The sequence below is a fragment of the Sander lucioperca genome, chromosome 19, assembly GCF_008315115.2.
Source record: "Sander lucioperca isolate FBNREF2018 chromosome 19, SLUC_FBN_1.2, whole genome shotgun sequence".
NCBI classification, from domain to species: domain Eukaryota; kingdom Metazoa; phylum Chordata; class Actinopteri; order Perciformes; family Percidae; genus Sander; species Sander lucioperca.
In genome coordinates, this window is record NC_050191.1 from 30,742,565 (window position 1) to 30,770,211 (window position 27,647).

The 27,647-nt window shown below is 39.7% G+C and overlaps 2 protein-coding genes across 6 annotated transcripts; one reads left to right on the plus strand and one right to left on the minus strand.

Moving 5' to 3' along the window:
• Nucleotides 1–4,210: 4,210 nt before the first annotated feature.
• Nucleotides 4,211–5,828, plus strand: LOC116045378 (protein CEBPZOS). The gene is given in 3 exon segments (XM_031293013.2): nucleotides 4,211–4,328; nucleotides 4,451–4,495; nucleotides 5,581–5,828. Coding segments are annotated over 3 exon segments (246 nt in total). The 3' UTR covers nucleotides 5,664–5,828.
• Nucleotides 5,331–27,647, minus strand: cebpz (CCAAT enhancer binding protein zeta). Of its 5 annotated transcripts, none has more exons than XM_035995392.1 (17): nucleotides 27,397–27,647; nucleotides 23,523–25,024; nucleotides 22,036–22,267; nucleotides 19,818–19,983; nucleotides 19,353–19,441; nucleotides 16,552–16,605; nucleotides 15,494–15,596; nucleotides 13,971–14,027; nucleotides 13,788–13,854; nucleotides 13,283–13,395; nucleotides 12,367–12,427; nucleotides 10,481–10,669; nucleotides 9,325–9,357; nucleotides 7,114–7,196; nucleotides 6,830–6,891; nucleotides 6,436–6,517; nucleotides 5,331–5,866 (listed from the first exon to the last, which is right to left on the minus strand). In XM_035995392.1, the coding sequence occupies exons 1-17, from the start codon at nucleotides 27,595–27,597 to the stop codon at nucleotides 5,706–5,708; spliced, it is 3,255 nt and encodes a 1,084-aa protein (XP_035851285.1). In that variant the 5' UTR covers nucleotides 27,598–27,647; the 3' UTR covers nucleotides 5,331–5,705. The 5 variants fall into 5 exon arrangements, with proteins under 5 accessions (XP_035851285.1, XP_035851286.1, XP_035851284.1 ...); XM_035995393.1 differs by having other exon boundaries at nucleotides 7,114–7,191; nucleotides 9,326–9,357; nucleotides 10,478–10,669; XM_035995391.1 differs by having other exon boundaries at nucleotides 10,478–10,669.

Sequence of the window (27,647 nt, forward strand, 5' to 3'; positions counted from 1 at the left end):
AGGAAATAGGTTCATCGGAAAAGTACATTTCAACTCAAAAATGAAGAGTCTTGATCATTTTATATGAAAGCCAAAGAACAGTTACTAAATGGATCTGGATTGTGCTGAAATTATTTTCAATTTGCAAATACAAAAATGAACTTTTAAGAAGGCTATAACCCTTAAAATGATGGTTGAATTGATCCTCAAAACCAATTCAATCGATTGGTCTGTAATGGCCTCTAGCAGGGCCCTTCAATGTTTTTTTAGGCCAGGGACCCCTCAGCTGAAATAGAGGCTGAGCAGAGACCCCCTACTGCAGGGGTGTCAAACTCAATTTCACTAAGGGCCACAATGGAAATGACGATCACAATAAGGGCCAGACATGTTGAGTTTATTGACATGCATTTATTTAGCAAAAACAAGTCAATTAACTTGGTATTATTGCATGTCTCATACAGCTTTCTCCCATACAGTTTGGTCGACATAAAACCCTAAAAAAGTCAGCAAAAAACGTTTCTTAGCCATTGTAGAATTTAGCAAGTCATGAAAAACAAACATTACATTTTTAAAAGCAGCTGCCACCCAGCCGACTCACCACAACCTGTATCACAGCCTGAATATTAAAAAACTGTCTGCTTCTGACGGGAATTCTGAGTCTCAAAGTCGCACAACTAGTCGGGCCAAAATTAGCTGTGAACCTATACTGAAATGCGGGCCGGATCAAAATTTGCAAGGGGCCAGATTTGGCCCCCGGGCCTTGAGTGTGACACATGTGCCCTACTGCATACGGATATTGTATACAATTGAGTTGCATATTAAACTGGGCCAAATAGATGAAAAGAAATGGTTATTATTTGTTTACCATTAAACATACCATACATCTACCTTCATGGTTGAATGCACTTAATGGAAGTCACTTTTGGATAAAAGCATCAGCTAAATGTAATGTAATGTAATGTAATACATGTGGACGGCACAGTTGATCCTTAAGCTTAACTGTATGGCTACCATAGTGGCTACCTTACCTATAGTATGCTTATCTTCAATGTGTAAATATATATATATTTTTTCACAAATAGGCCAGTTGCTATTAATATGTTGGATTCATATTAATGTATATTTTCATATTTTATTTAAAAAAAATAATTAAAAAACACAATGTGGCGGCCCCCCTGCACTAACTCTGAGGACCCCCTAGGAAGTACTAGCAACTTTATTTAGCTTAAGAAGTAAGAGAAGATGTTCTTTGTGCTGGTGCAACGCCTGAATTTTCCCTCAGATGATCAACAAAAGTTCATATTATTTTATCTTAATTTATGATATTATTTGGCTTGGTTTTTTTCTCACTGACTAATGATTTTTTTTAACCTGCAGACTGTTCTCAGGTGAATGTGTGTCTTCACTTTCAGTTTCTGCTGGTGAAGACTTTCCTCTCATCTGAAACCACACTGACACCTACCGGCGAGCTCCTGCAACTACAGCTGATTATTCTTTTTTTTTGTCACATAAAATACTCATTGCATATTATAATACAAACATACATATACGACATACTTTTTAATGGCCTTATTGTGTTTTTTGACAAAGAATACGACACAATACTGTAAAGTGAGGAGAATAAAAGCAGTAAGCCTTTATATGACAAAAATATATAATATTGAATTTAATTAATGGTAAATAATTTTTTTTATCTTAGCATGTGATAGATACATTGAATTACTATTAACTCTATTACCTCACTTACTCGCATTATTCATTTATATATTTTATTTATATATTTTTTATTTATGTATGTATGCATACCACTCCCTGCTTATTTTTTTAGTAATTTTCTTGCATTTTTCCTTTTTTTCCTTTGTGATTGTTTTGGTCTTTTCTTGTCCAAAAATCACCCTAAATGTAAATTCAAAGTGAAAAACTCGCTACTGTGGTTTTTGTCCCAACCGGGCTTCCGTGCAGTACTCTCAGAGCGTAGCACGTTGCTTTGCTTGTAAAACACAAGGACGTTTGCGAATGTTTCGCGTTATTTTAACAATTTTTACGGTTTTAATGTATTGCTAAAGACTCGTTCAGTTGTTTTTCTCCACCGTGGATTGGAAGGTGAGTTTATTTAAAGTAAGAGGACGTAAACATGAAGTAAAAGAGACCATTCAAGGTCCATTCATGAAGGCTGAAACTGTTTGCTAACTATTGATGCTAATAAGGTTAATATTTAACATGTCGTGTCACGTTCACAGTCCTGTTGTTGTTGTTGTTGTTGTTGTTGTTGTTGTTGTTGTGTGGTAATGCACGTGGAAGTGTAGATGTTTTACAAACGATAACATAGTATTGATTATACAAAAAGCTAAAAGTGTACAGCCTACAACACAAGCAGACAATATGGTCACTCTAATAACCTTTCACAAACAAGTTTAGTTAACTAACATTCATAGTAGGGTTGCACGATATTGACAAAATGTGATATTGCGATATTCATTGTGAATATTACAATATCAATATTAATTTCGATATTTCTTTAACATATGTAAAATTACAAAAGTTATGGGAAAACGCATCAGAATAGATTCTTAACAAATACAACACAAGGATTATCTTAACTGACGGTCATATTGGACTGGTCCAACATGAATAAATAAATAAGGACCATGTCTACAGAACAGGACATGTTTTACTGGTTGGACAGTATAAAATACATAAATAAAGATTATGTCTATGGAACAGGACATGTTTTACAGGTTGGTACAGTATAAATATTATTATATTATATTATAAATATATAAATAAGGACCATGTCTACATAACAGCACATATTAGAAACAATAAAAGTAAATATAAAAAAAATTGCATACTTATCGCGACACTTTTGATATAATATTTTCAACGATATATCGCGATATCTTTGCAACGATTTTTAAAATCGATTCTTTACCCTCAATATTTATTTTTTTACCAATGATTCACCTAAATATTTTCTATTAATACGGTATCGCTAACGGCGACTACAGCGGACCAAATGCAGAAAATCCCATGTTTTGTACTTCTTGACTCTAGAAGTGTATCATTCAAAATCACAATACTAAATACCAGAGGTGTGGACTCGAGTCATGTGACTTGGACTCGAGTCAGACTCGAGTCATGAATTTGATGACTTCAGACTCGACTCGACAAAATGTACAAAGACTTGCAACTCGACTTGGACTTTAACATCAATGACTCGTGACTTCACTTGGACTTGTGCCTTTTGACTCGAGAAGACTTGCTACTTCCCGTGAAAACTGGGGAAGAAAATGTTCACACGGCCGCGCCGCTCTCAGTTTATCTGCATCTGTGAAAAAAATGTGCACCACCTGTATGCATGCAGAGAGCACGCGCGCTGCCTGCACGACATCCAATCACTGTAGTCCCACGTTGTTTTGATTCGACAGCATCTAAGCAGGCACGCTGCAAGACAACCAATGAAGCACAAGCAACAACGCGCCAGTTGGCAAAATGATGCCGAAGATAGTTTCGTCTGGCTATAAAAATTACGAGGTAGTCGACAAAAAAAGAGTTGCAATTTGCAAAACATGCGGGCCCTTATTTGATTAATGTCATTGTATAAAAAGAGGTTTAAATAAATACAAATCTTACAGACATAAATGATTTGTATAAATTTTATTTCTGTGGTAAGAGGACTTGAAATGACTCGAAACTAAAATGGTAGGACTTTGGACTCGACTTGAGACTTGTTGGCTTTGACTTGTGACTCGACTCGGGACTTGCCTCATCTTTGACTCGACTTGACTCGGGACTCGAGGGCAAAGACTTGAGACTTACTTGTGACTTGCATAACAATGACTTTGTCCCACCTCTGCTAAATACTATTGAATCCATAGGCGTAATTTACAGGGGGGCAGCCTCCCCAATAATCAAAACTGGCCAGTGCAAACCCCCCCCCCCCCCAAAAAAAAAATCAAATAATGATTTCCTTTACATAAATTAAGACATTTGCACCATAACTTGTTTCAGAAAAGGCACAAATTGTTGCAGAAATGAAGTGTTTGATATGCTCAAAATTTCGCAATAAATGAAAATTGTAATACAAATCTAATCGGCACCCCTGTATCGTGAAAGAATCGAATCAGGACAAAAGCATATTGTCCCAGCCCTAGTATTCGTATCCTAGGTTACAATTGTCATCCCCGTGATGTCAATAAAGCTGTGTTTGTTTGTGTTGATGTCTCCTCAGATGCCTCCCAAACCTCTGGAGCCACTGGCCAAAAAACTCATGAAGGGAGTGATCGCTCTGGAGCTGCTGGGCGTCTTCGGAGTGTACGGTCTGTTTCACTAGATGAACAACAGTCAAGGTATCGGTAAAATGCTAAGATAAAATAATCAATGTTCGACAAGTGCTGAAGCACATTTAAACCTGCGTTGGGTGACTTTATATCTTCTAAATTAATCTCCATTTTATTTGCTCCACCTGCAGATTTCAGGAACACCATGAATCGGAGGTTTCCATCAGTTCTGGAAGGTAAAAAGATATTTATCCTCTGTCTGTCCCTTTTGTTATTGGACGTGCTTTTTGTCAGGGTTAAAGTTTGACTAAATTTAGGAGTATGAGGTGTTGATGTTTTACAGTTAATTACAGTATTCAATACAATATCTCAAATACAACTTATTACATTTCCATTACGATTTTTTATGACAATTTATGACATACTATACCTTGACTTTTTATGACTATACTATGACTTTTTCCAACATACTATGCTATGACTTTTTTGACATACTAAACTATGACTTTTTTATGACTTTTTCGACATACTATACTATGACTTTTTTATGACTTTTTATGACATACTATACTATGACTTTTTTATGAAATTTTTCGACATGCTATACTATGGTTTTTTCCGACATACTATACTATGACTTTTTTGACATACTATACTATGACTTTTTTGACATACTATACTATGAGTTTTGTCGACATACTATACTGTGATTTTTTTCGACATACTATACTATGACTTTTTTATGAATTATTCGACATACTATACTATGATTTTTTTATGAATTTTTTCGACATACTATATATACTATGACTGTTATGATTTTGACATGTTGTACTATACTATGACTTTTTTATGAATTTATTCGAATTTTGTCGACATCCTAAGACTTTTTTATGACTTTTGTCGACATACTATACTATGATTTTTTTCGACATACTTTGACTTTTTCCGACATACTATGACTTTTTATGAATTATTTCGACATACTATACTATGATTTTTTTTATGACTTTTTAAAGAGTTAGGGTTTCAAAAAAATTGTCAGACTCAAACAAACCATAAACTGCATCATAAAATGTTAACATCTTTAATTTTCAATGATGCACATGAAGTCTGTACAGTTTTGTTTTAAACTGGTAAATTATCATTTGCAGACAGAAACATGTAACCATGACAGAATATCCTGTATATTTTTTACAAAAAATAACCAACTAAACACTGCTCTTCCTCAGGTCACATTTCGTCCCGTTGACAGCACTGTGTAACGTTCATCAAATGACCGGATCTGAAAACCGGTTTCTGCTCCTCTGTTTCCTCCCAGTTTTCTACCAGTCCAACGAGTGGGCGGGGGTCTACGGCATCCGAGAGCGTGACCACGCAGCCTGGTCAGCCAAACAGGACTGAAAGTGGCCATCAGTTTAAAAGTCCACAAACACATGGCGGCTGCTACTTCTTCCTCTTTTTGTTGCCAACCGTCTTGCCTCCTGCCCTGGCTCGACCAAACGCCTTCTTTTTGTTGAACATGGTCTTCTTCCTGCGCAGCGTCTTGACGTCGCGGCCTTGGATCCAATCGTTGCGCTGAGACTCCCACTTCAACTGCTTCAGGCCTGCAGGGACAAACAGGAAGTGTTACAGACTTTAAGTCCTCCTATCTAGGCTTGATAAATATTTAATGAATGTATATTTACTACTAGGAGTGTGCAAAAAAAAAAAATCAATTCGTATCACGATTCAAGCTCTACCGATTCAAAATCAATTCATAGAATCCCAAAAATCAATTCATTTTTTTTTAAAATTGTATGTCTATTGCAATCACATGGGAAAGTAACTACATTTACATACTGTGAATCGTTTTTTTTTTTTTTATCGAATCTTGAGCCTAAACATCAATATTGAAATTTTCTGAATCGTGCACCCCTAATAACTACACTATAATGATTTCATAAGTAGTGTTTGTAATTTGTCAACCCTATTTGCTTGGAGAGTATAAGTGACCAATTTATAAGAATAAAGACCTGGTTGACTGAGTTAAACTGAAATAATTTTATTTAAATGAAGTCAACTTCTTTGTTTCTCTCTGTGGAGAAGTTATTATTAAACCTGACTGGTATCCAGCAAACCTTTGGTCTTGTCTTTTTCCTGTAAGCGTGATGCTCAAATATTTGTGATCACTCACCTGCTTTGTCGGTGTTGGCCATCGCATTCAGTCCGATGTTGTCAAACTTAGAGCCGGCATTTTCATCCAACAGGGAGCCAAACTGAAAAAACGACAAAACATATGTTGAGAAAATTCATTAAAAAAATCATAGCATTGTATGTTGAAATAAAAAAAAATAATAAAAATCATAGTATAGTATGTCAAAAATTAATAAAAAAATCATAGTATAGTATGTCGAAAAATGTCATAATATTGTATTTTGAAAAAATTTAAAAAAATCAGTATAGTATATCGAAAAAAGCAAAAAGTTCAAAGTATAACATTTCGAGAAAAGTCATAGTATAGTAAGTCGAAAAAATTCAAAGTTCAAAAGTATAGTATGTCTAAAAAGTCGTAAAAATAAACATCTTACCTCGTCAGCAGAAACAAACATGGCTGCATCTTTCTTTCCTTTCTTCTTTCCCTGTTTCGGACCTGTGAGAAGAAAGACAACGATCAGTAAAACGTTAACAAACGTATTGATAAACTTCGTTTACAGATACTTCCACTAATGATGCAGCAACTGAAACATCACAAATCCCACAAAAGTAGGGAAAGCACAAGTCACACTAAAGGTTAAAACACGATTATTTTTCTAAATTCTAATGAAGGTAAAAAATAAAACGACATTACATATTAAATATGAGTTAAACGAACCTAAAGATTCTGAGGACTTCCTTTTCCCCTTCTTGGTCCGAGGAGTGATGTCTGGAACTTCCATCTCATCGTCTGAATCTGTGGATAAAAACATTTTATTTCATTATTTAAAACAGCAAAGTGTCATTAATAATCTTCTGTAAAGGTAAACTGATGTATAATATTTTAAAAGAGAAGCTCATGATTATTTTCTCCTCACTCGACCCATTTATATTAACTCTCCTGTCCGGTCTAATCTGACCCATTCTCAAAAAGTTTATCAGAAATTTGGGTTTCTTTCAACCAAACTGTCAAATAAAAAGTAACGTAAAAGTAATACAATGCTTTTCACGTGTAAAATAAATGGATCAGTTCACTATTTAATTGAATTTGGGTGTTTTCTTCAATTTTATAGCATTTGAAAAATAATTGATGAAAGTGTCGGAAAGAGCTTCAAAAACGTGGGAAAAAACAATTAAACTCTCAAATAAAGTCCCGAAAAAAATCAAGTGACAAACTTAATTTCACATTTTGACACAGAAAATTTAAAAGTTGCATGGTCGACGGGTAGACAACACAAGGTTTAAAGATATGACAAGAAAATCATTCTTATGTTGATCTTTCTTTATGTATATGAAGTTCAGATGGAAACGGAGGTTTGGTGGAAAAACTACCTGGTACTGGTAGTGACAATCTTTTACTAAAGTTAAAGTACTAATACCACAGTGTGGAAATACACTTATATTACAAGTAAAAGTACAAAAGTTTTAGCATACAAATATACCTAAAGTACCCCAATAGTACCATTTTCTTTTCCATTAATGTGTTGGTAAAGATGGAGCTCATTTTAATTACTTTATACACTGCTGGTTAGCTCCTGTAAGATCTTGTCTTGTTCCTATTTTCACTTTAATATTTCAGTGATGACTTTTTATATACTGCTGGTTAGCTTCTCAGTGTTTCCTGTAGGATTATTTTTAGCAGTGGGGGCAGGTCTGTCCGAACAACAAAGCTACATTTAGCATTCGGCTCTGAGCCCAAAACTAACGACTCGCTCGACGCCAAACAAACGGCACTCATCTCTAGACTACATCACGACAAAAATACAGTGAAACAAAACATTGTGCTGTGGGCTTTAAAGCATTTTGGCCAATATGATCTCTGCAGCATTTAACATGCGACATACTATACTATGACCTTTTTATAAATTTTTTCGACACTATATATGACTTTTTTATGAATTTTTTTGACATACTATGACTTTTTTATAATTTTTTCGACATACTATACTATGACTTTTTTTTATAATTTTTTCGACATACTATACTATGACTTTTTTATAATTTTTTCGACATACTATACTATGACTTTTTTTTATAATTTTTTCGACATACTATACTATGACTTTTTTATAATTTTTTCGACATACTATACTATGACTTTTTTTTATAATTTTTTCGACATACTATACTATGACTTTTTTTTATAATTTTTTCGACATACTATACTATGACTTTTTTATAATTTTTTCGACATACTATACTATGACTTTTTTTTATAATTTTTTCGACATACTATACTATGACTTTTTTATAATTTTTTCGACATACTATACTATGACTTTTTTTTTTAATAATTTTTGCGACATACTATACTATGACTTTTTTATAATTTTTCCGACATACTATACTATGACTTTTATGATTGTCGACATACTATACTATGACTTTTTTTTAATAATTTTTTTGACATACTATACTATGACTTTTTTATAATTTTTGCGACATACTATACTATGACTTTTATATAATTTTTCGACATACTATGACTTTTATGATTTTGTCGACATACTATACTATGACTTTTTTTTATAATTTTTTCGACATACTATACTATGACTTTTATGAATTTTTTCAACATACTATGACTTTTATGATTTTGTCGACATACTATACTATGACTTTTTTATGAATTTTTTTTACATACTATACTATGACTTTCATAGTCATAGTATAGATCATCTTTTCTTGTTTCTATTTTCACTTTTCTAATATTTCAGTGATTACTTTTTTGCCGTTAGTGTGTGTGTGCACATGTTCCACCATTTGTTTTGTTTCACGTTATATTTTAAGGCCCACTTTGAGACAAAATTCGATGTAAGTAATTGACGTATATTTGATCCGTTTAATGGCCTAAAACGGCGATGAGGAGTTGTATGTAAACTTGTACCCACCACCGAATGCAGCATCCTCCAGCTCTGGAACTGAAAGATGACAAAAAGAAGGCAAATCAATTTAAAAAAGAAAGATATTTAATTGAGTATCCAGGTCAGAGAAGCGTCCTGTAACTGTTAAGATCACAGGTTCGAGCCCTGAAACAGCCAAAATAACTTTACATACTCACTAAACCTGGGAAGAAAGCACGTACAAGAATATGTAGTTTGTACAATATGAATTTCCTAAATTTGCAGGGATTTAAAAGGGTAACGTTTTTCAACCTGGACCCTATTTTCCTATATGTTTGTGTCTAAGTGACTGATGTAAACAACAATCTTTGACATTGGTCCAGTATTAAGCGAGATCGCTGCAGTCGGCAGCGGCGAAACAAGCTACAATGTAAGTTAATAGAGCAATTGTCCAGCTTGTATTTACCTTCACAAAAGTGCTCGTTTTGCCGCGGACAGACTCAGATTATTATTCTAAGTGTCTGACAACATTATGGAAAGGATTTCTAAGGAGGTCGACCTTTCTGTTAAAGAGTAAGATCCTTTTTTTAAACATAAAAACTTCGGCGAAATTGTGTTTGCTAAACCCACCAGACTCCATGTAAATAAACTGTAATTTTAGCATCGTAAAATACACTTCATTCAAAGACAACAGAAACAAAATAAAACTATGATAAGCCGTTTTTGGTCGTCTTTCCACTTTTCCAACCATCACAACTCTAGTTTTGGTTGAAATAAACACATAGTTTACCGATTTACATGTGGAAATATGTTGGCTCTATACACGCTAAAAGTATTGTTTTTTTAAATGGAGTCTGGTGGGTTTAACGCTAGCGACTTCACAGCTGTTTCTGGTTAGACAGAAAGGTCTCAAAGAGGTTTTAAAGGTCTATCTCTGTAGGGATCCTTTCCATAATGTTGTCAGACACTTAATGAATAATAATCTGAGCCTGTCAGTGGCAAAAAGGTTACATTGCAGCCCAGTTTGTGGCTGCCGGTTACAGCGTTCACGTATAATACTGGACCAATGTCAAAGATTGTTGTTCCTATCAGTCACTTAGACACAAAAACATAGGAAAATAGGTTGAAAACACCTGAAATGACCCTTTAAGTGACACAAGAACCAGAAAATAAATTAAAAACTGTTCCCTACCTTCTTCATCATCATCATCTTCATCATCTCCACCCCCATCAGCATCCATGAACGTCCCTCCGTCCTCGTCCAGCTCGTCTCCGAAGTCTTCCTCGTCCATACTGCCCAGGGACACCTCCTCGTCGTCCAGGTCGTCCAGGTCCGAGTCCTCCGAGTCTGAGTCCTCCGCGTCTTTCTTCCCCTTTTTACTCTTCACATTACTGAGAGAGAGAGAGAGAGAGAGAGAGAGAGAGAGAGAGAGAGACAGACAGAGAGAGAGACAGAGAGGGAGCGACAGAGAGAGAGACAGAGAGAGAGAGAGACAGAGAGAGACAGAGAGAGAGACAGAGAGGGAGAGAGAGAGAGAGAGAGAGACAGAGAGAGAGAGAGAGAGAGAAGAGACAGAGAGAGGAGAGACAGAGACAGACAGAGAGAGAGACAGAGAGAGAGAGAGAGGAGGGGGAGAGAGAAAGAGAGAGACAGAGAGAGAGAGGCAGGGAGGGAGGGAGGGAGAGAGAGAGAGACAGAGAGGGAGAGAGAGAGACAGAGAGAGAGAGAGAGGAGGGGGAGAGAGAAAGAGAGAGACAGAGAGAGAGAGGCAGGGAGGGAGGGAGGGAGAGAGAGAGAGACAGAGAGGGAGAGACAGAGAGAGACAGAGAGAGAGAGAGAGAGACAGAGAGAGAGAGAGAGAGAGAGAGAGAGAGAGAGAGGGAGAGACAGAGAGAGGAGAGACAGAGAGAGAGAGAGACAGAGACAGACAGAGAGAGAGACAGAGAGGGAGAGAGAGGAGGGGGAGAGAGAAAGAGAGAGACAGAGAGAGAGAGGCAGGGAGGGAGGGAGGGAGAGAGAGAGAGAGAGAGAGAGACAGAGAGAGAGAGAGAGAGAGACAGAGAGAGAGAGAGGAGGGGGAGAATGTGTTGATGAAATGAGTCAATCAATACGTAAGATTAAAACACATTATCAGACCACAGAAAAACAAGAACTCTCTGAGGCTGCATTCCTTAATACTGGACCAGTCAAAGATTGTTGTTCCACCATCACTTAGACACAAAAACACACACATAGGATCCAGGTTTAACCCTCGTCTTCCCCCACTGACCGTGCACTTGTTGTCCTCTCGGGTCAAAATAGAAAATTAACACTTTTGTGACACTTTTTCCCCGGTGATTTTGACACTTTCTGACTTTTTTTGTCCCTTTATTTGGACACTTTTAAAAATTTTTTTTACTGCTTTTCCCCCACTACCACCAGTACTGTACACACGCCACGGACACCAACTTATTACCACTAGGGTTACACTTACTTTTCGGAATTCATGGTCAATAAACCTTAAATTATACCTATTTTTTGAGTCAAAAAAGATGAAATTATGAATTATTTGGACTAATATAAGAGGAATGTATGTTGATGTATAATCAGAGACTCGTGTAAGTTAAAGTTGAGTCAGAATACGGTTTAGAAACCATTTCATTTTTTTTTTCAAATGCTATAAAATTTAATAAAACAACTCAAAACTCAATGAAAGTAGGGATCATTAACTGTACCTGCGAACCTGGAACCATCCGTGGTATTTTCTCGGAAATTTGGTTGGAAAACAAGCCCATATGCATTTCTGCCTGTATTAGAGAGGAAAGCTGAGATATGAAAGGGAAGAGAGGGGGATGAAGACATGCAGGAAAACGTCACAGGTCGGATTCGAACCCTGGACCTTCTGCGTCGAGGAACAAACCTCTGCACGTGCGCCTGCTCTACCAACTGAGCTAACCGGCCACGTAACAGCTCCAATTTGACCCAGGAGGGTTAAAAAAAACGGTAGTACCCCTTTCAGGCACATTCAGCAGGTTGTTCATGTGGAGCAGAATACAAAGTGTCCTGACAGGAAATTCTTTAAGAAATAATAAAGCTGAGGACTGCTCACCCTGCAAAGTCCAGATCATCGATGGCCAGGTCCGTGAAGTACGAGTCTCCCTCACAGGAATCTGTTCGGAAAACAAAGTCAGATGAAGTCAACAAGTCACAGAAACACCTAAATATTTAGAACTAGTTCAAACTGGATTAAATCATTAACACAAGACGTTTTAGCACAATAGAACCACAGTAAAAAAATGAATTATTCACCTTAAAGCAAACCAAAATACTATTATTAGTCCCTTTAATTATTTTCAAATACACAAGTAAAAAGAACACGTAATTGTAATTATTCCTACCCTAACACATTTTATATCTATTTAAATAGGTTTTCACATACAAGGACTTTGTCTTAATGTTTTGGGGCTAAAGAACGGCAAGTTAGGAATCTTAATTTTTATTTTTTAGGGCATTTTAGGTCTTTATTTTGATAGGACAGCTGAAGACATGAAAGGGGAGAAAGAGGGGGCGGAACGACATACAACAAAGGGCCGCAGATCGGAGTCGAACACGCGGCCTCTGCGTCGAAGACTGAACCTCTTATATATGGGCGCGCGCTTTACATGGTGAGCTACCCAGGCACCCAGAATCTTAATTTTAAAATAGAAATTTGCGATAACTAATATGTAAAGTATATCTGTTTAAAACAAAAGAGGATGGAGTCTGCAAATGTTCTTAGTATAAAGAATATGTGCAATTTTGTCCTTAAATCTCAAAGTAAAAGTACAATAAGACTTTTAGTTTCATGTTGGCTTATAAATTATTGGTTGCTTATTGTTCCCTTGCTATTATTATTGAATGTTTTGCAGCAGGCGGTCCAAACTCTGCAAGCTCAAGTCCGCTGACGTCAAACTGGAAAACCTTTACGGTAACTCTGCAGGGCTTCGGTTCAACGGGATCTAACGGCACCGAGCGCCTCGACTCACCGAGTAATTTCTCAAACTCTTCGTCGTCCACGTCCTCCACGCTGTCGTTATCGCCGTCTCCTCGCGGCCGGCGAGTCTTAAGCTGCTTCTCCTGCTGACGTTTCCTAAAGAAGCTGTAGAACAAAAGAAAAAAAAGTCAAAAACTGCAGAAATCTAAAGACCACAAACTGGGACCTGATGTCTTTCTTTTATCTTTTTGTGTGTGCCTGTACTGTTCTTGTCTAATTATATCCATACTCTGGGACTGTGCTGTTCTACTTGCTGGGGGCCTGCCTTGATCTCTGGAGTCCTGCGGCCCTACCTTGCAAAATATATATTAATGAGAGAAACTAAATCTTGATTTCGGAACACATCGGAGGTAAGGAGGAGATAGTCTCACTAACTGCAAACACAAAGTAAAGTAGTAGTAGTTTGTTGCGTCTATGTGAGGATAAAGAAATCATTTGAGAAATAAAAGCTACATTTTGTCAATAACTTCTCTATAATAAAATGGTTTCACACTCACCGATGGAAGAAGATTTCATCCACAGCGACCTGACTCTCCTCTTTAGACAGAAACTCCTCACAGTTCACTGACAGAGACAAAGGATAACAGAGAAAAAACTCAAAAACACAACAAAACAAACTAGAGATGGGTATTGATATTGATAGATATATTACATTAATTATATAAACAAGAGAAACTCACCTGGTATAGAGATGAGAGAACTGTGTTTGGGCGTCAGCGCTGCAGAGTCTGTGTTTTCTACGAAAAAAATGAAATATATTGAAGCAGAAATCAAGATATCTACACATATTGACATTATTAAACCTGCAACCTTCTACTTGGTATTACTTTACATTATCGTACTTCCTTTTGCATCCTTATTATCCTAATTTATTTTTCCAATTCAGAATGTTTTTATTGTCTTTCTAATTTTTCTTATGATGGGGTTTTCTGTGTTGACATTGTAAATGAAGTTCGCCCCCCAATGATCTCTCGAGTATGAATAAAGATTGAATGAAAACATATTCTGGAGCTGGACATTAATAAAAACTGAACATACTGTCTAAATATCTGGTTTTAATGTGCCTTATTATATTTTTACTGTTTTATTACATACTTAAAGCTTTAGTGTGTAACTTTTTGATATTAATGACCGAGATTAAAGTCTGTTACATTCAAGTCGTTGCCAAATGAGTTGCTACAAAGCTAATTAAGACTATCAGCTCCACACAACTCTCTCTGGATTTCTCAGCATGACTATGTTCAGAAGATTGTGGCGACTTTCCCGCGCAGAAACTCCAGTGAAGATAATTACTTCTTCTGAAGAATCCATCATGTTTTTTTAATCCTCCGTGTCCTCCTTGGCTACTAGCAACTGTGTGGAGGAAGGCTTGTATCATGTGGACGCGCCGACATTACTTAGAATTCCTCATGGGGTCGACAGAAACTACGCACTATAGCTTTAAAGTGCCTTTGAGTACCTTTCAAAGCATTATACCAATAAAATTTTTTTTTTTTTAAATCTGCCTTGTATGTTGTGTTTTCCACCTCAGATGCAGCACAACGATTATTTGATCAAACCAGAGACGGTTTCGAACTGAGACGCCCTAACTCTGAGTAGTTTTCGGTCTCTGTGTCCCGTGGGCTCCGCCACGGCCACGCCTCTTTAGGAGACTAGCGGCAGGTCCGAGCGTGTTGATTCCAAGGGGGGAAGTGAACGTGAACACAGATTATGAGCGATCATTTTGCCCCATTGTCATCAAAGTATATAATGGAGCCATTCTTCACAAGCCACATATCTCCAGAACATTCTGACACTAAAATGGCATTTTTCAGACGGACGCATCAGGAGAAAATTAACTTTGTTTGAGACCTGTTTCTGTCTCAGGACCAAACTCTCACGAGATCTGGCGACACAGGGAAGCTAACGTCAGCTAACATTCCTGAACGCCCTAACAAAACTAATCTCGTGATGCTAAATATGTCTTTTAGCTGTGTAAATATCTAACGTTAGCAAAAGAACATATTAATAAATTATTCAAATATAACTTTCCATACATCCACACGACGTTCACTGCACGTTCAAACGAGGCCACGCCCCTTTAGGAGACCGGAAGCGTGGACCGTTTCACACCATTGGCGCTGCTTGAAATGCGCTTTCTTTAGTAGAGAGGATCTTTGATAAAACTGATAATCTACAATAAAATATAGTCTGTTTTTATTACGTTTTCCCTTCAGCTGTTTGGGGTTTCTGAAGACGAATCGATCCAAGAATCTGATGAGGGTGAAGTCCTGCAGAGGGTCACCTGAGTACTGGATGGACCCCCCCTGAGGAAACAACAGATTAAAATGGTTTACACACAGAGAGAGAGAGAGAGAGAGAGAGAGAGAGAGAGAGAGAGAGAGAAAGAGAGAGAAAGAGAGTATGTTTAAATAATGTCACAGACACCTACAGATACAGCTGCTCTAAAGGCTATGTTCAGACTGCAGGCAAAAAGTGGCCCAAACCAGATTTTTTTGGGGGGTCCAGTGACCAGGTCAGACTTCTTCTGAAGTAGTGTGAACACTCAAATCTTGCCCAGATCTGATTTTTTCAAATCAGATTGAGACCACTTCCATATGTGGTCCTGAATCAGACCCAGGTCTGATTTTCTTCAATGTGTGAACAACCAAGGAGGATTTGATGCCACTTTTACGTCAATCTACATCGACATTTGTCACAATTATGGTCCGACAGGAGTTACAGCCCTAGACACAGACAGTCAAATAAAAACTTGACTAGGCCTACAACATGGAGAACAGTGATGGAGAAAGTCAATGTAGGGAGAGGGAGCTGTTAGACCTAATTAGTGGATGGAGAGATACTTCAATTCAATCAAAACTAGAAGGATCATAACGTAACCGCCCGTAATAGCCAATTTGGCTCTCTTTCTCTTCATTCTTCCTCCTCAGCACCTGCTCATTAATGTTACGGCTGCCATTACACAAACATTTTGAAATAAAAGCCAAAATGCTTCCTTCCTCCATAACCTCCCTAACTTTAGTGTGACAGCGTGCTGCGTCTGATGTCATTGGTATTGGTCTTTTGATCATGCGGGTCAGTTCGAAACCGCAAACAGTTCACACTGGAATCTGATATAAGCCACATTTTAAAAGGTCATGAGAACAGCAAAAAATCTGATCTGAGCAAAAAATCTGAATCAAGCCTTAAGACTTGCGGTGTGAACGTAGCCTTTGTCTCCATGTGATGAAAAGACTTGAACTTCAAGTATCAAAGTTTTACCTGCAGGATGGTTTTTGCGAACAGCGACACGGAGGGGTGGAAGTGCACGGCGAGCTGCAGAGACACAAACACGGGAAACGATCAAGAGAGGGAAAGTTTACACGTGTTTGGGTTTAATCTCTGTAAACAGATTCACAAACTATTTACTGTAGAAGAGTCAGAGAGAACATTTCTGTTGGTTCTTTCTATTTATTTACTTATAAAAAGTGGCCCCTTTAAGAACTGAAACTTCTTCTCATCCTCTGAAACAGAATTGAATGAATTGAGGAAACATGTTTTTGCAATACAGGGGGTGGTGACAGATATAATTAACACATGTATTATCATAAGAATACATATTTCATTGTGTCTTTCTATTTTGGCCATTTCTCTTCAAAAAGAAATCATGTATCTCAAGAAACGTCATGGTTAAATAATGACGTTTATATACAGAATATACATATACTATAATCAGGGTTTCTGCAGGTTTTACCAAGTCAAACTTAAGACTTTTTAAGACCATCACGAATGAAATTTAAGACCTAGAACACAAGACTTCAGCGAATTGAAGACTTTACAAAGGCCTAAAACTTTGGACTTTAGACTTTTTAAGACCATGCGGAAACCCTGATAACAAACTGTAATATTTAGCCTACCCTCATTGATATAAAGGGGGTGGACCAAATAATAGAACACCTCTCACCAAACCTACTACTAAGTTAATGTTTTACCAGAAATCTCACATCTCTACAGTAAAATAATCAAACTACAGGCATTTTAGGCCTTTTATATAGGACAGCTGAAGACATGAAAGGGGAGAGAGAGGGGGAATGACATGCAGCAAAGGGCTGCAGGGTGGAGTCGAGTAAACCCAGAGGCGTCAAAAGTATTCCCATTCATTACTCAGGTAGAAGTACAGATACTAGGGTTTAAAAAGACTTCTGTAGAAGTTGAAGTATCAACTCAAGTTTTTTACTTAAGTAAAAGTGTAAAAGTTCTGGTTTCGAAACTACTTAAAGGAACACGCCGACTTATGGGACTTTAACTTATTCACCGTAACCCTCAGAGTAAGACAAGTCGATACATACCCTTCTCGTGTCCGTGCGTGTTTTAACGCTGTCTGGCAGTTCCACCGGTAGCTTAGCCTAGCACAGAACCTGCAGGTAACTGGTTCCATCTAGCCTACTGCTCCCAATAAGTGACAAAATAACGCCAACATGTTCCTATTTACAAGATGTGATTTGTATAGTCACAGCGTGTACAAAAAACAACGTAAAATGAGACACAGCCATCTTCTAACCGTATACAAACTGGGAACTATATTCTCAGAAGGCGAAGCACTGCTACTTCTGCTACTTGGGCGGAGTGATTTGCTTTGCAGCAGGCTCCCACGAGAAGGGTACGTATCGACTTGTCTAACTCTGGGGGTTACGGTGAATAAGCTAAAGTCCCAATAAGTCGGTGTGTTCCTTTAAAAGTATAAAAGTAAAAGTAAGGTAAGGGGGAAAAAAATAATATCAATATGCTTTTTCAAATTAGACGGCGAGTTTTGGAAACAATTAGCTCATGGTACTTGGGTGAGCTGAGCTTGCAGCGTATTTCGAAAGGAGTTGTTTTTGCATCCAACCATTTCGAAAAATTCTTCCAGCTACGGCCAGGGATGTAGAAGGGTTGGCTGGTCTTCCTGGCTACCAACCTCCTCGCTGGTGCTTGGTCGGGACATTTCGCTTGAGTTGTCTTGAGTCTCTGCCACGGACATCTTCGTACTAGGCTACGTACGTGTGTCATGGTCAGGTGCGATGGATCGCATGCAAACCAATAGGGTGTCAGAATGGTATATGTTTATACTTCTCACCCAACCACAACCAAATTCACTCTATCCGGATGGCGTGATTTATCTGGATAGGTTTTTGAACGATGACAAGCCGGAATGAAAACAAGCCAAACTGAAATAGGTGTAACGATGCTATTTATAAAATGTACGGAGCAGAAAGTACAGATAATTGTGTGAAAATGTAAGGAGTAGAGATGCACCGATTGACCGGCCGGTGACCGGAATTGGCCGATTTTCACGTGACCGGCCATGACCGGAGACCGGCAGGTCAGTCTGACATATGCCGAACGTAGTTAAAAAAAACATAGTAATCTTCCCTCAGCGTTTAGTTTTGTTGCTAAACTGTGTGTAAAATGAGCGGTGACGTTAAATCACCTGTTTCAGGTAACAGAACTCTAGAGTACCGTCTATTTGCTGGATTGTTCCGAGTTTTTTTCCCCCGATTAGATTCAACTTTATTGTCATTGTGCAGAGTACATTGACAGCGAGATGCAGTGAATTTCCCACACCAGGAGTAATTTATATAGTTCTATTTTATAGCGATAGATTATCTGTTCAAAAAATGTTTTATGTTCTATGCAAAATATAAAATGTTCTATTAAAGAAAAGATAGAAAATAAGTATTTGTGTGTGCTGTAAAGTGGTTAGAAAATATGAAATCGGTATCGGCAGTCAAACTCAATGAAAAATCGGAATCGGCCTAGAAAGTTGTAATCGGTGCATCTCTAGTAAGGAGTAGAAGTAAAAAGTCTGCTGTAAAATAATTACTCCAGTAAAGTATAGATACCCAAAATTTGTACTTAAGTAAGGTAACAAAGTATTTGTACTTTGGTACTTGACCCCTCTGAGTAAACCTCTATATATGGGTGCGTGCTCTACCAGGTGAGCTACCTGGGCGCCCAGCCTGCTCTTTTTCGAAGAAAAACTTCATTGATTAGTCAACACTTTTGTGTTTATTATGATGCGTTTCTTTCTTTCCGGTTCTCACCCTCTGCAGTTCCCATAACGTGGTGTGGTCGGCGCCGCAGAATAACGGGTTTCTGTGCAGCGGGTCATAGCTGTGACTGCTCTTCCCTCCTGGAAGTCAACAGGAAGGAAACACAAAAATCAATATACAGGAAAAACAAGGTGGAACATGGTTACGTAGTGATGATAATCAAAACTACAGCCAAGCTCTGACTGTAAGAATAATTAAGATGCAACTTTTACTATAAAATGTCGATTCAAACCACTCCTATTTATGCTATTCTTGATTCAACAGTAATTATCAGACAAAGTCTGTTATTTATTTGAATGTTTTCAAGATTTCAATCTTGATTTTACATTTTTAAAAACACTGTCATCATCATTTTCAGTCCTTGTAAAATCAGCTTTTCCATCCACATCTATAATATTACACAACTGGGACGGAACAAACACCAAAAGCCAAATATTGACTATAAATCTCACACACCTTCCAGGTTCTGGTGATGTACCCATGATGCAGTGGGCTTTGCCTTCTCCGTCTCTAAACTCGCTCCTTCCTCCAGTTTGTCGGCGTCCACAAAACGCTCCTCTTCATCATCATCATCATCATCTTTCTCTTCAGCGAGGTCTTTGAACTCCTCCTCCTCCCCCTCCTGAGGGAACACAACAGGAAGTGATGAAAAAAATCAAACTTTAACTACAAAACACTGTAAGAGAAATCTTCTCAGGGACCATCGAGATAAAGAGAAGTCGCCAGGGGTGGGAAAGAAAATCAATACAATTTTATGTATCGTGATATTTAAAATCAATTATTTTCCCTAGAATTGATATGTGTGTGTGTGTGTGTGTGTGTGTATATATATATATATATATATATATATATATTTTTTTTTACCAATGATTTACATCTTTCATGTGTCTTTCATTCACACTTTAAAACGATGTCTGAACCGATACTTAAAGAAAAAAAAAGATTAAAAAGAGCACATTTAACAACGGCTTGTTTATTGCTACGGCCATATGGCTAAAATGTATTAAATGTATTAAAAACGTAATAACAACTTATTTCACCAGTAAATTGCTGTAAAAAACGACAAAAACAATCACTAGATGGGAAAAGAGTTTGAACTTTGAATGCACCGCGAGGCTACCAGTTTCAAGTAAACGCACCGTCTGTGTTACGTTTCCGACAACGGCAGCTGCAGGCTAAAAATTTTGATTTATAATCATTTATACTCTTTATTGATCCCCAATGGGGGAATTACAATTTACACTCTGTTGTTATTACACACTACCCACTAGAGGTGTTGAAATTAATCAAATAATCGATGCATTGAATCGTGGACGTGGACGATGCTGCATCGATAACCGGCCGGGCCATAATCGATTATTCGTGCCATGTGCTCAGTGCTGTAGTTTATTTAGTATTAGAGCACTGCAGAATGTTTTGTTTTTGAAGCTTGAAAAGCTATGAATTAAATATCCTATATGGCTTTAATAGAAACATGTATTTGACCCATCGTGATGCATCGAGATATCGAATCGAAGACATGATAATCGTAATCGAATCGGGAGATCAGCGAAGATTCACACCTCTACTGCCCACTAGGGCTTTTGGAACGAATTCCGAAAGTCGAATAGTAAAAAAATCAATACTCTTCGAATGCTGAAATACTATTCGAAAGTGATTATTTTATAAATAGGTTGGCTAACGTTAGCTAATCTCCCTCTTCTCCGGTCATGTCTGATAAACAATACGTTTCAGGAGTGAGAAACACACGGCATTATGAGCTAACGTTACGTACCGAGTAACGTTAGTACAACATTACGGAGCTAACGTTACGTACCGAGTAACGTTAGTACAGGGGGGAGTGACAGGCTGCGGCTGGGAATCAGAAGAAGGACGGGAAATAGTTTTAACATGACTTTAAAATCGACATCCACCGAGCCAAGATGCTTATGTTAACATTAGTTAGCTTGTTCTGGTTTCCTAACTGCGTCGCGAGTTAACGTTAGCTTAGCTGGGAGCTTCATGGAGACAGCTAAAATTAATGTTAGCTGCCCTCACAGCTGTCAGAGTTAGCATCGACTTCATATATTACCTTCTAACAGCAGTATTCTCAGTAACGGGACAATCTGCAAGAAACAGGTTGCTTTTAAAATCACTAAAATAGTAGTGACAGCGCTGTTTGGCTTTTTTATCAATGCCATTAGCATTGTGGCTAACACTATTGTTACTTATTTATGACAAATCGGAGCACCTTGGCACTGCCCAGGAGGTGAACTGGCATCTCTCCAGCTACCAGTCCACCTCCATACTTCGGTCCGTACGGGGACTTGAACCAGCGATCCTCCGGTTCCCAACCGAACTCCCTACAGACTGACTGTTGGACGTCCTGCTGTTGGAATCCTCTACAGTGAAATCCAATACCGTTTAGCCGTCAGCATTTTAACCGTGTTTAATCCAATAATTTAGCTGCTAGCTAACGGTAGGCTAACGTTACCTGCTGCCAAGTGTAGCGTTAACTAGCGTCACATGCAGCGATGTTTCTGTTGCCTCCAACGTCCAATTTTGGAGCATCAGAGAGAAGCGCAGGCATTTCAGTGGCACCGAAATCCGCGTTGCTGTTCGGTCCGGTAGACACCGGTCGTTGAGGCACCGGTGCCGTATTAGCGCCGGGGTTTCGGTACCCAGCCCTACTCACCCCGTCCTCCTGCAGCAGGATCTTGAGGCTCGGTTTGGCCTTCATGACCTCCGACACCAGGAAGAGCGCCCCGCAGGCGAAGCTGGCGCTCTGCTCGGCGCTGACCTGCAGCAGTCGCTTGACGAAGGCTTTGACCCGCCGCAGCACGATGTCCGCCTTCAGAGACTTGTACAGCAGGTTGAGGAACATGCTCTGTCTGGAGGACGACGACAGCCCCGTGTCCAGCAGCTTCCTGCAGAGAAGGAGAAGAAAGGCCAACATTTAGATTTTCATCGCACTACAGTTTCTAGAGAAACTCAGGGTTTCCCCCATTGTATTGCTTGGCGGCCTTCCGGGGCTGCGTTGCCACTCGCGTTTAACCCTTTAAGTTCCATATCTTAAGTTTGTATTCTTACTAGAGGTGCAACGATGAATCGATTAGTTGTCAACTATTAAATTAATCGCCAACTATTTTGATAATCGATTAATCGTTTGAGTCATTTTTTTATTAAAAAAAAATAAGATTTCTCTGATTCCAGCTTGTTAAATGTGAATATTTTCTAGTTTCTTCTCTCCTTTGGGACAGTAAACTGAATATCTTTGACAAGACATTTGAGGACGTCATCTTAGGCTTTGGGAAACACTGATCCACATTTTTCACCATGTTTTGACATTTTTATAGATCAAACAACTAATCGATTAATTGATAAAATAATCAACAGATTAATCGACTGTGAAAATAATCGTTAGTTGCAGTCCTAATTTTTACACATTTTATTTAACAGAACTTTAATATATTTTGATGTTCTGTTGTGACAATAAAACAAACAAGTTTCTTTTTAAATTGCATTATCATATTATTTTAGTGAGGACTCATAAATAACTACAAATAACTAATGTTAGGGAAATCGGTTTATGTTTTGTTACGCGTTTCTGGATTATTATTATTTCTTTAAATATTTATCGGCCGATACATCGCAATATCGGATTTTTAAATCACCAAATATTAGCATTGATATCGGCCTTAAAAATCCTTTATCGGCCGGGCTCCAATCCATTCATCCAGAAAATAATCAACAGATTAATGGAAGATGGACTTTATATAAAAAGGATTTAAGGGCAGTGAAAACACAACAATTTGAAAAAGTAGCGATGATGACAATAGAGCCGCAAAGACCAATCAATTAGTTGTCATTGTCAACTATTAAATTAATCGCCAACTATTTCAAGAACCTCTTAATCAGTTGGAGTCATTTTTTTATGAAAAGAAAGTGAAACTTCCGTGATGTCAGCTTGATAAATGTGAATGTTATTCTAGTTTCTTCTCTCTTCTGTGACAGCAAACTGAATATCTTTTGAGTTGGGGACAAAAGACATTTGAGGACGTCATTTTGGGCTTTTTGGGAAACACTGATCCACATTTTTCACCATTTCCTGACACTTTATAGACCATTCATCCAGAAAATAATCCACAGATTAATGGAAGATCAGCGATGGGACTGTCGTACCTGTAGAGAGCGACGTAGTATCGGTCGGAGATGCTCTGCTGGGAGTCCATCACCTGGAAGAGCAGCATGAGCGCCTGCACGGCCGTGTTGAACTTCACCAGGTGAACCACCCTGAACAGCGTGTCCAGCTGCTCCTTCACCTTCTCGTCCCCGGCGCTGGCGTAGGGATACGCCCGGTTCACGCCCGACAGCAGCGCGCTCAGCATCTTCGACTCGATGTCCTTCTTCTTGACGCAGGCGCGGAAGAAGGAGAAGTAGATGGCGATGAGCTTGGCGGCGAGGTCGGCCTCGTCGTGGCTCAGCATCACCTGGCTGAGGAAGCAGATGGCGTAGTACTGCGCCTTGGCGCTGATGTTGGGCCGGAACATGATGCGCTCCACCTCGCAGCACACCACCGCCTTCATGTTGGGGTGCTTGTGCAGCAGCGACTCCAGCAGGTAGGACGCCTTGGCCGCCGTCTTGTACTCGGGGTCGCCCAGCTTGTTGACCACCTGGATGAGCAGTGCGCGCTCCTGCTCCGGCCGGTTGCACAGCAACTCGTACGCGGTGGCCAGAGCCTTGGCCTTGGTGGCCGCCACCGTGTCGTGGGCCACCGTGTCCAGGGCCGCCGCGAACTCCGCCATGTGGTGCTTCAGGTGGTGCTCGAAGTACCAGAGGATGAGGCGCCGGTCGCGGGCGTCGCGGTTGCCGCTGGCCTTCTCCTCCAGCTGGTCGAACGGGTGCTCGGCGAAGGTGCGGAGCTTCCGGTGCTCCGGCAACAGGTCGGACAAGAGCAGCTCGCGCAGCGTATCCAGCGCCATCAGACCCATTCGCCGGCTGCCCCTCTTCTTCACCATGGAGACCAGGCTCTCCACGTGCGCCAGCGTGTGCACCGGCGCGTCCTGGATCAGCACCGTCATGGCTGCCATCCGGTCGGCCAGAACGCCGGAGGACACGACCGTCTTCATCCAGTTGGAGTTGGCCCCTTTCTGCAGGTTCTTCTTGCTCTTGTAGAGCGCCACGTCGGCCTCGAACAGCTGCTGGGCGAGCGCCTTGTACCGGGACACCAGGTGGGGGTCCTGCGGCGCCGACGAGCCCTCGGCCGTGTATTCCAGGTCGAACCACTTCCCGCCGGGTTTGATCAGCAGGATCTGTCGCTGCTGGAACTCAAACACGTTCACGTTCTGCTTCTGCTTCTGCTTCGCCGCGTCTTTAGTCTTCTTGGCCTTCTGTTTCTCCTCCTGCTTCTTGGCGACTTTCTGCTGCTCTGCGTTGGATACGGGTTCCCCTGGCGACGTCGCTTTCTGCGCTTTGGCCTTTTTGCCCTCCGTATCGCCGGCGTCTGCTGCATCGTCGCCTTCGGGCTCGTCTGGGATGACCTGCAGTCCGGAGTACGCCCGGACGCCCAGTTTGGCAATGAACTTCTCAAGCTCGCCCTCTTCCAGGTCGTCTATCGCTCCTTTCTTTCCTCCGTCGATGAGCTCGTTGGTGTCGTTCAGGCCGGCAAGCAGGATGTAGTCGGCCTGGAGACGGACAAGAGGAAAAAAAAAAAAAAAAACATATTGTCATATACTACAACGCATATCAGTGACTTTCTAGTCTCGCATCGCCAGACCTTCCTCCACAGCGCTGCGGAGGAAGGTCTGGCTAGTCCACACAGCATTCCTGAATGGGAGAAAAACGTGCTCTGGTTTATTGGCATTTCTTTAAACCAATCACAATTGTCTTAGGCGGAGCTAAGCGCCAGACCCATAGACAGTATATAAGAATGGATCAACAGATCCCGTGTCTCTGGACGGAGACCAGTGAAGTCTCTTTCCCGGTGATGGCTGAGCGTTACTGAGCAGCCTCCGACTGAGCTTGAAGACGTAGATGTGACGTGAGCAACCTGTCTGAAAGTTGGAAGTCTTCTGGTAGCTGAGCCAAGAGAAATCTCAATCATTCCCAATCTAGCAGAGAAGGAGAGTGTAGGTATATGTAAGGAGATAACATAGACACAGGCTAATTATTGATCACTAAAATGCTAGTTAACATTAGTAATTAAACTTAAACAGCTAATGGAAGTCCAAACTGCCTGAGAGCTTCTCCTGTACTATACGGTAATTCCTCTACTATGAGACAGTAAGTCTCGTGGTTATGACCCAATCGTTAGCCTATTTTTATAAAAACGTCTGCTACGGAGCCATAACGTGAGGTACAAGGTAATGGAGCCTTTTATACATTATTGTGTTTCTTTAGAAATAAACAATGGACAAATAGAGTCTTTAAACTCTTCAGATGTAAAGTTATTCGCTGTCAAAGTGGCGTCAAAATGAATGGCAGTCAATGGGATGCTAACGGGGGGTGATCGCTTTGTAGCATTAAAACGGCGCCATAGGAGGTTCGCGGTCCGAGGAGAAGCTTACCCCCTTGGCCGGACCGAGCAATGTTGCCTCTGCAAAATAGCCTCTGGAAGGAACTTCTGTTTTGGTGGAACATGTGTACGTTCAAAAGTTGTTTTAAGGCACACCAAGCCGATAATCGGCCGTTGGACAGTCTGGCGAGGTCGGTGACTCAAGTCTGTTCGGTGTGTTCCGCGCCGCCGTCCGTCCGAGGAGCCGTCAGCCTTCATTTTGGCCGACCTGACTTGTTGCGGAGGGCGGGCAGTCGGACTCCATGACCAATCTGATTGGTGGAGTGCTAACCCGGAAATGACGAGCGGGATGAGCGTGACTAGAGTCTCTCAAAATCGGACGAAAATCTTTTAAACTGACCTTTGTTGATCTGAAATGAAGACAGATTCAGCAACTGCACGGCCTATTTCTCGCCTAAAATGTTTTCAGAAACACGTTTCGGTGAACTATTTTCATATAATACGAGATCGTATTCTGAACGAGCCGCCATTATGCTCGGTTGAAAAATCCTGGAGAAACCAGACCCACGTGCCGCGTTCGTCCAATCAGCTGCCGGCAACGGAGCAATCCCGAAAGTGGAATGTCGTGGATATAGACTAGTGACTTAGTAATGGTTCAACCAGACTCACAGTTATTTAATGATATGAACTCACCTCTAACTCACTTATAAGAACAAAGTGATGAAACATGATAACGGAGTTTTATTACTTCTTCCAAAACAACAATTTTGTTTAAGATATATAAACCGTTGTTTGGTTCATTTAAACACGTTCTTAAGATGTTAAATGGCTGAACAACCGAAGCCGTACAAGAACTACAGAAATATAAAAAATTGCCTACAACTGCTTTGGGTTTCATCGACCAGCTGCACTTTTTGAGAAACTGGAACCAGGAAGAGACCTTTTAATGCTTATCAGAACAATCAGAATAATCAGAATAATGGGCAATTAATAATTCTCTGTTGATCGACTAAGATAAGATAAACTTTATTGATCCCCAGAGGGGGATTTCAGTTGTTACAGCAGCACAAAGACAGTCAGCAATAACACAGACAAATAAATAAAGTAAAAAAGTAAAACAAGGAGGTATATACAAACTAAAATAATAGAATAAAAATAGAAAAACTACACAGTAACACATTAAGTGTTGTAGATTAATAGCAGCAGTCATTAAGTGTATGTTAACAGTGTACACCGGACTGATGATTAATCGACTAATCGTTTCACCTACTTGTGTTAACTGTTCGGTAGTTATTTTGAAACACATATTTTATAGTGTTTATATGTTTTGCATAGGCCTACATTATATCTTAATTTGTAACGTAACGTAAGTCTCAAATGTAGTTGAGTAACGTTAGAGGTAGAAAGTGGCAGGAAAGGAAAATGCTCAAGTATATGAAATGTATACTTAAGTACAGTAACGCTGCTGGAGTACATGTACTTTCCACCACTGTTAGTAAGGAGTAAACTGCTGCAGTTCTGTCTGTGAAGAGGTTTTATCACCTGCGTTCCTCCCAGCCGTAAAACTTCGTCCAGACTGAACTCTTCCTCTTCTTTCTTCCCTCTGTCTTCACCTCCATCCCGTGCCGGGTCTTCATCTTCCTCTCCGCCGCTGTTTTCAGCCTCCATGTCGTTTTCTTCAGGCTGAAATGTCACTTTACTGCTCGCTTTGGATTTTTTTCGGTACTTGTTTTTCGACGCCATGCTTGCTACAGCATGAGGAGAACGTGACCCGGATGTGGAAAACGACGTCC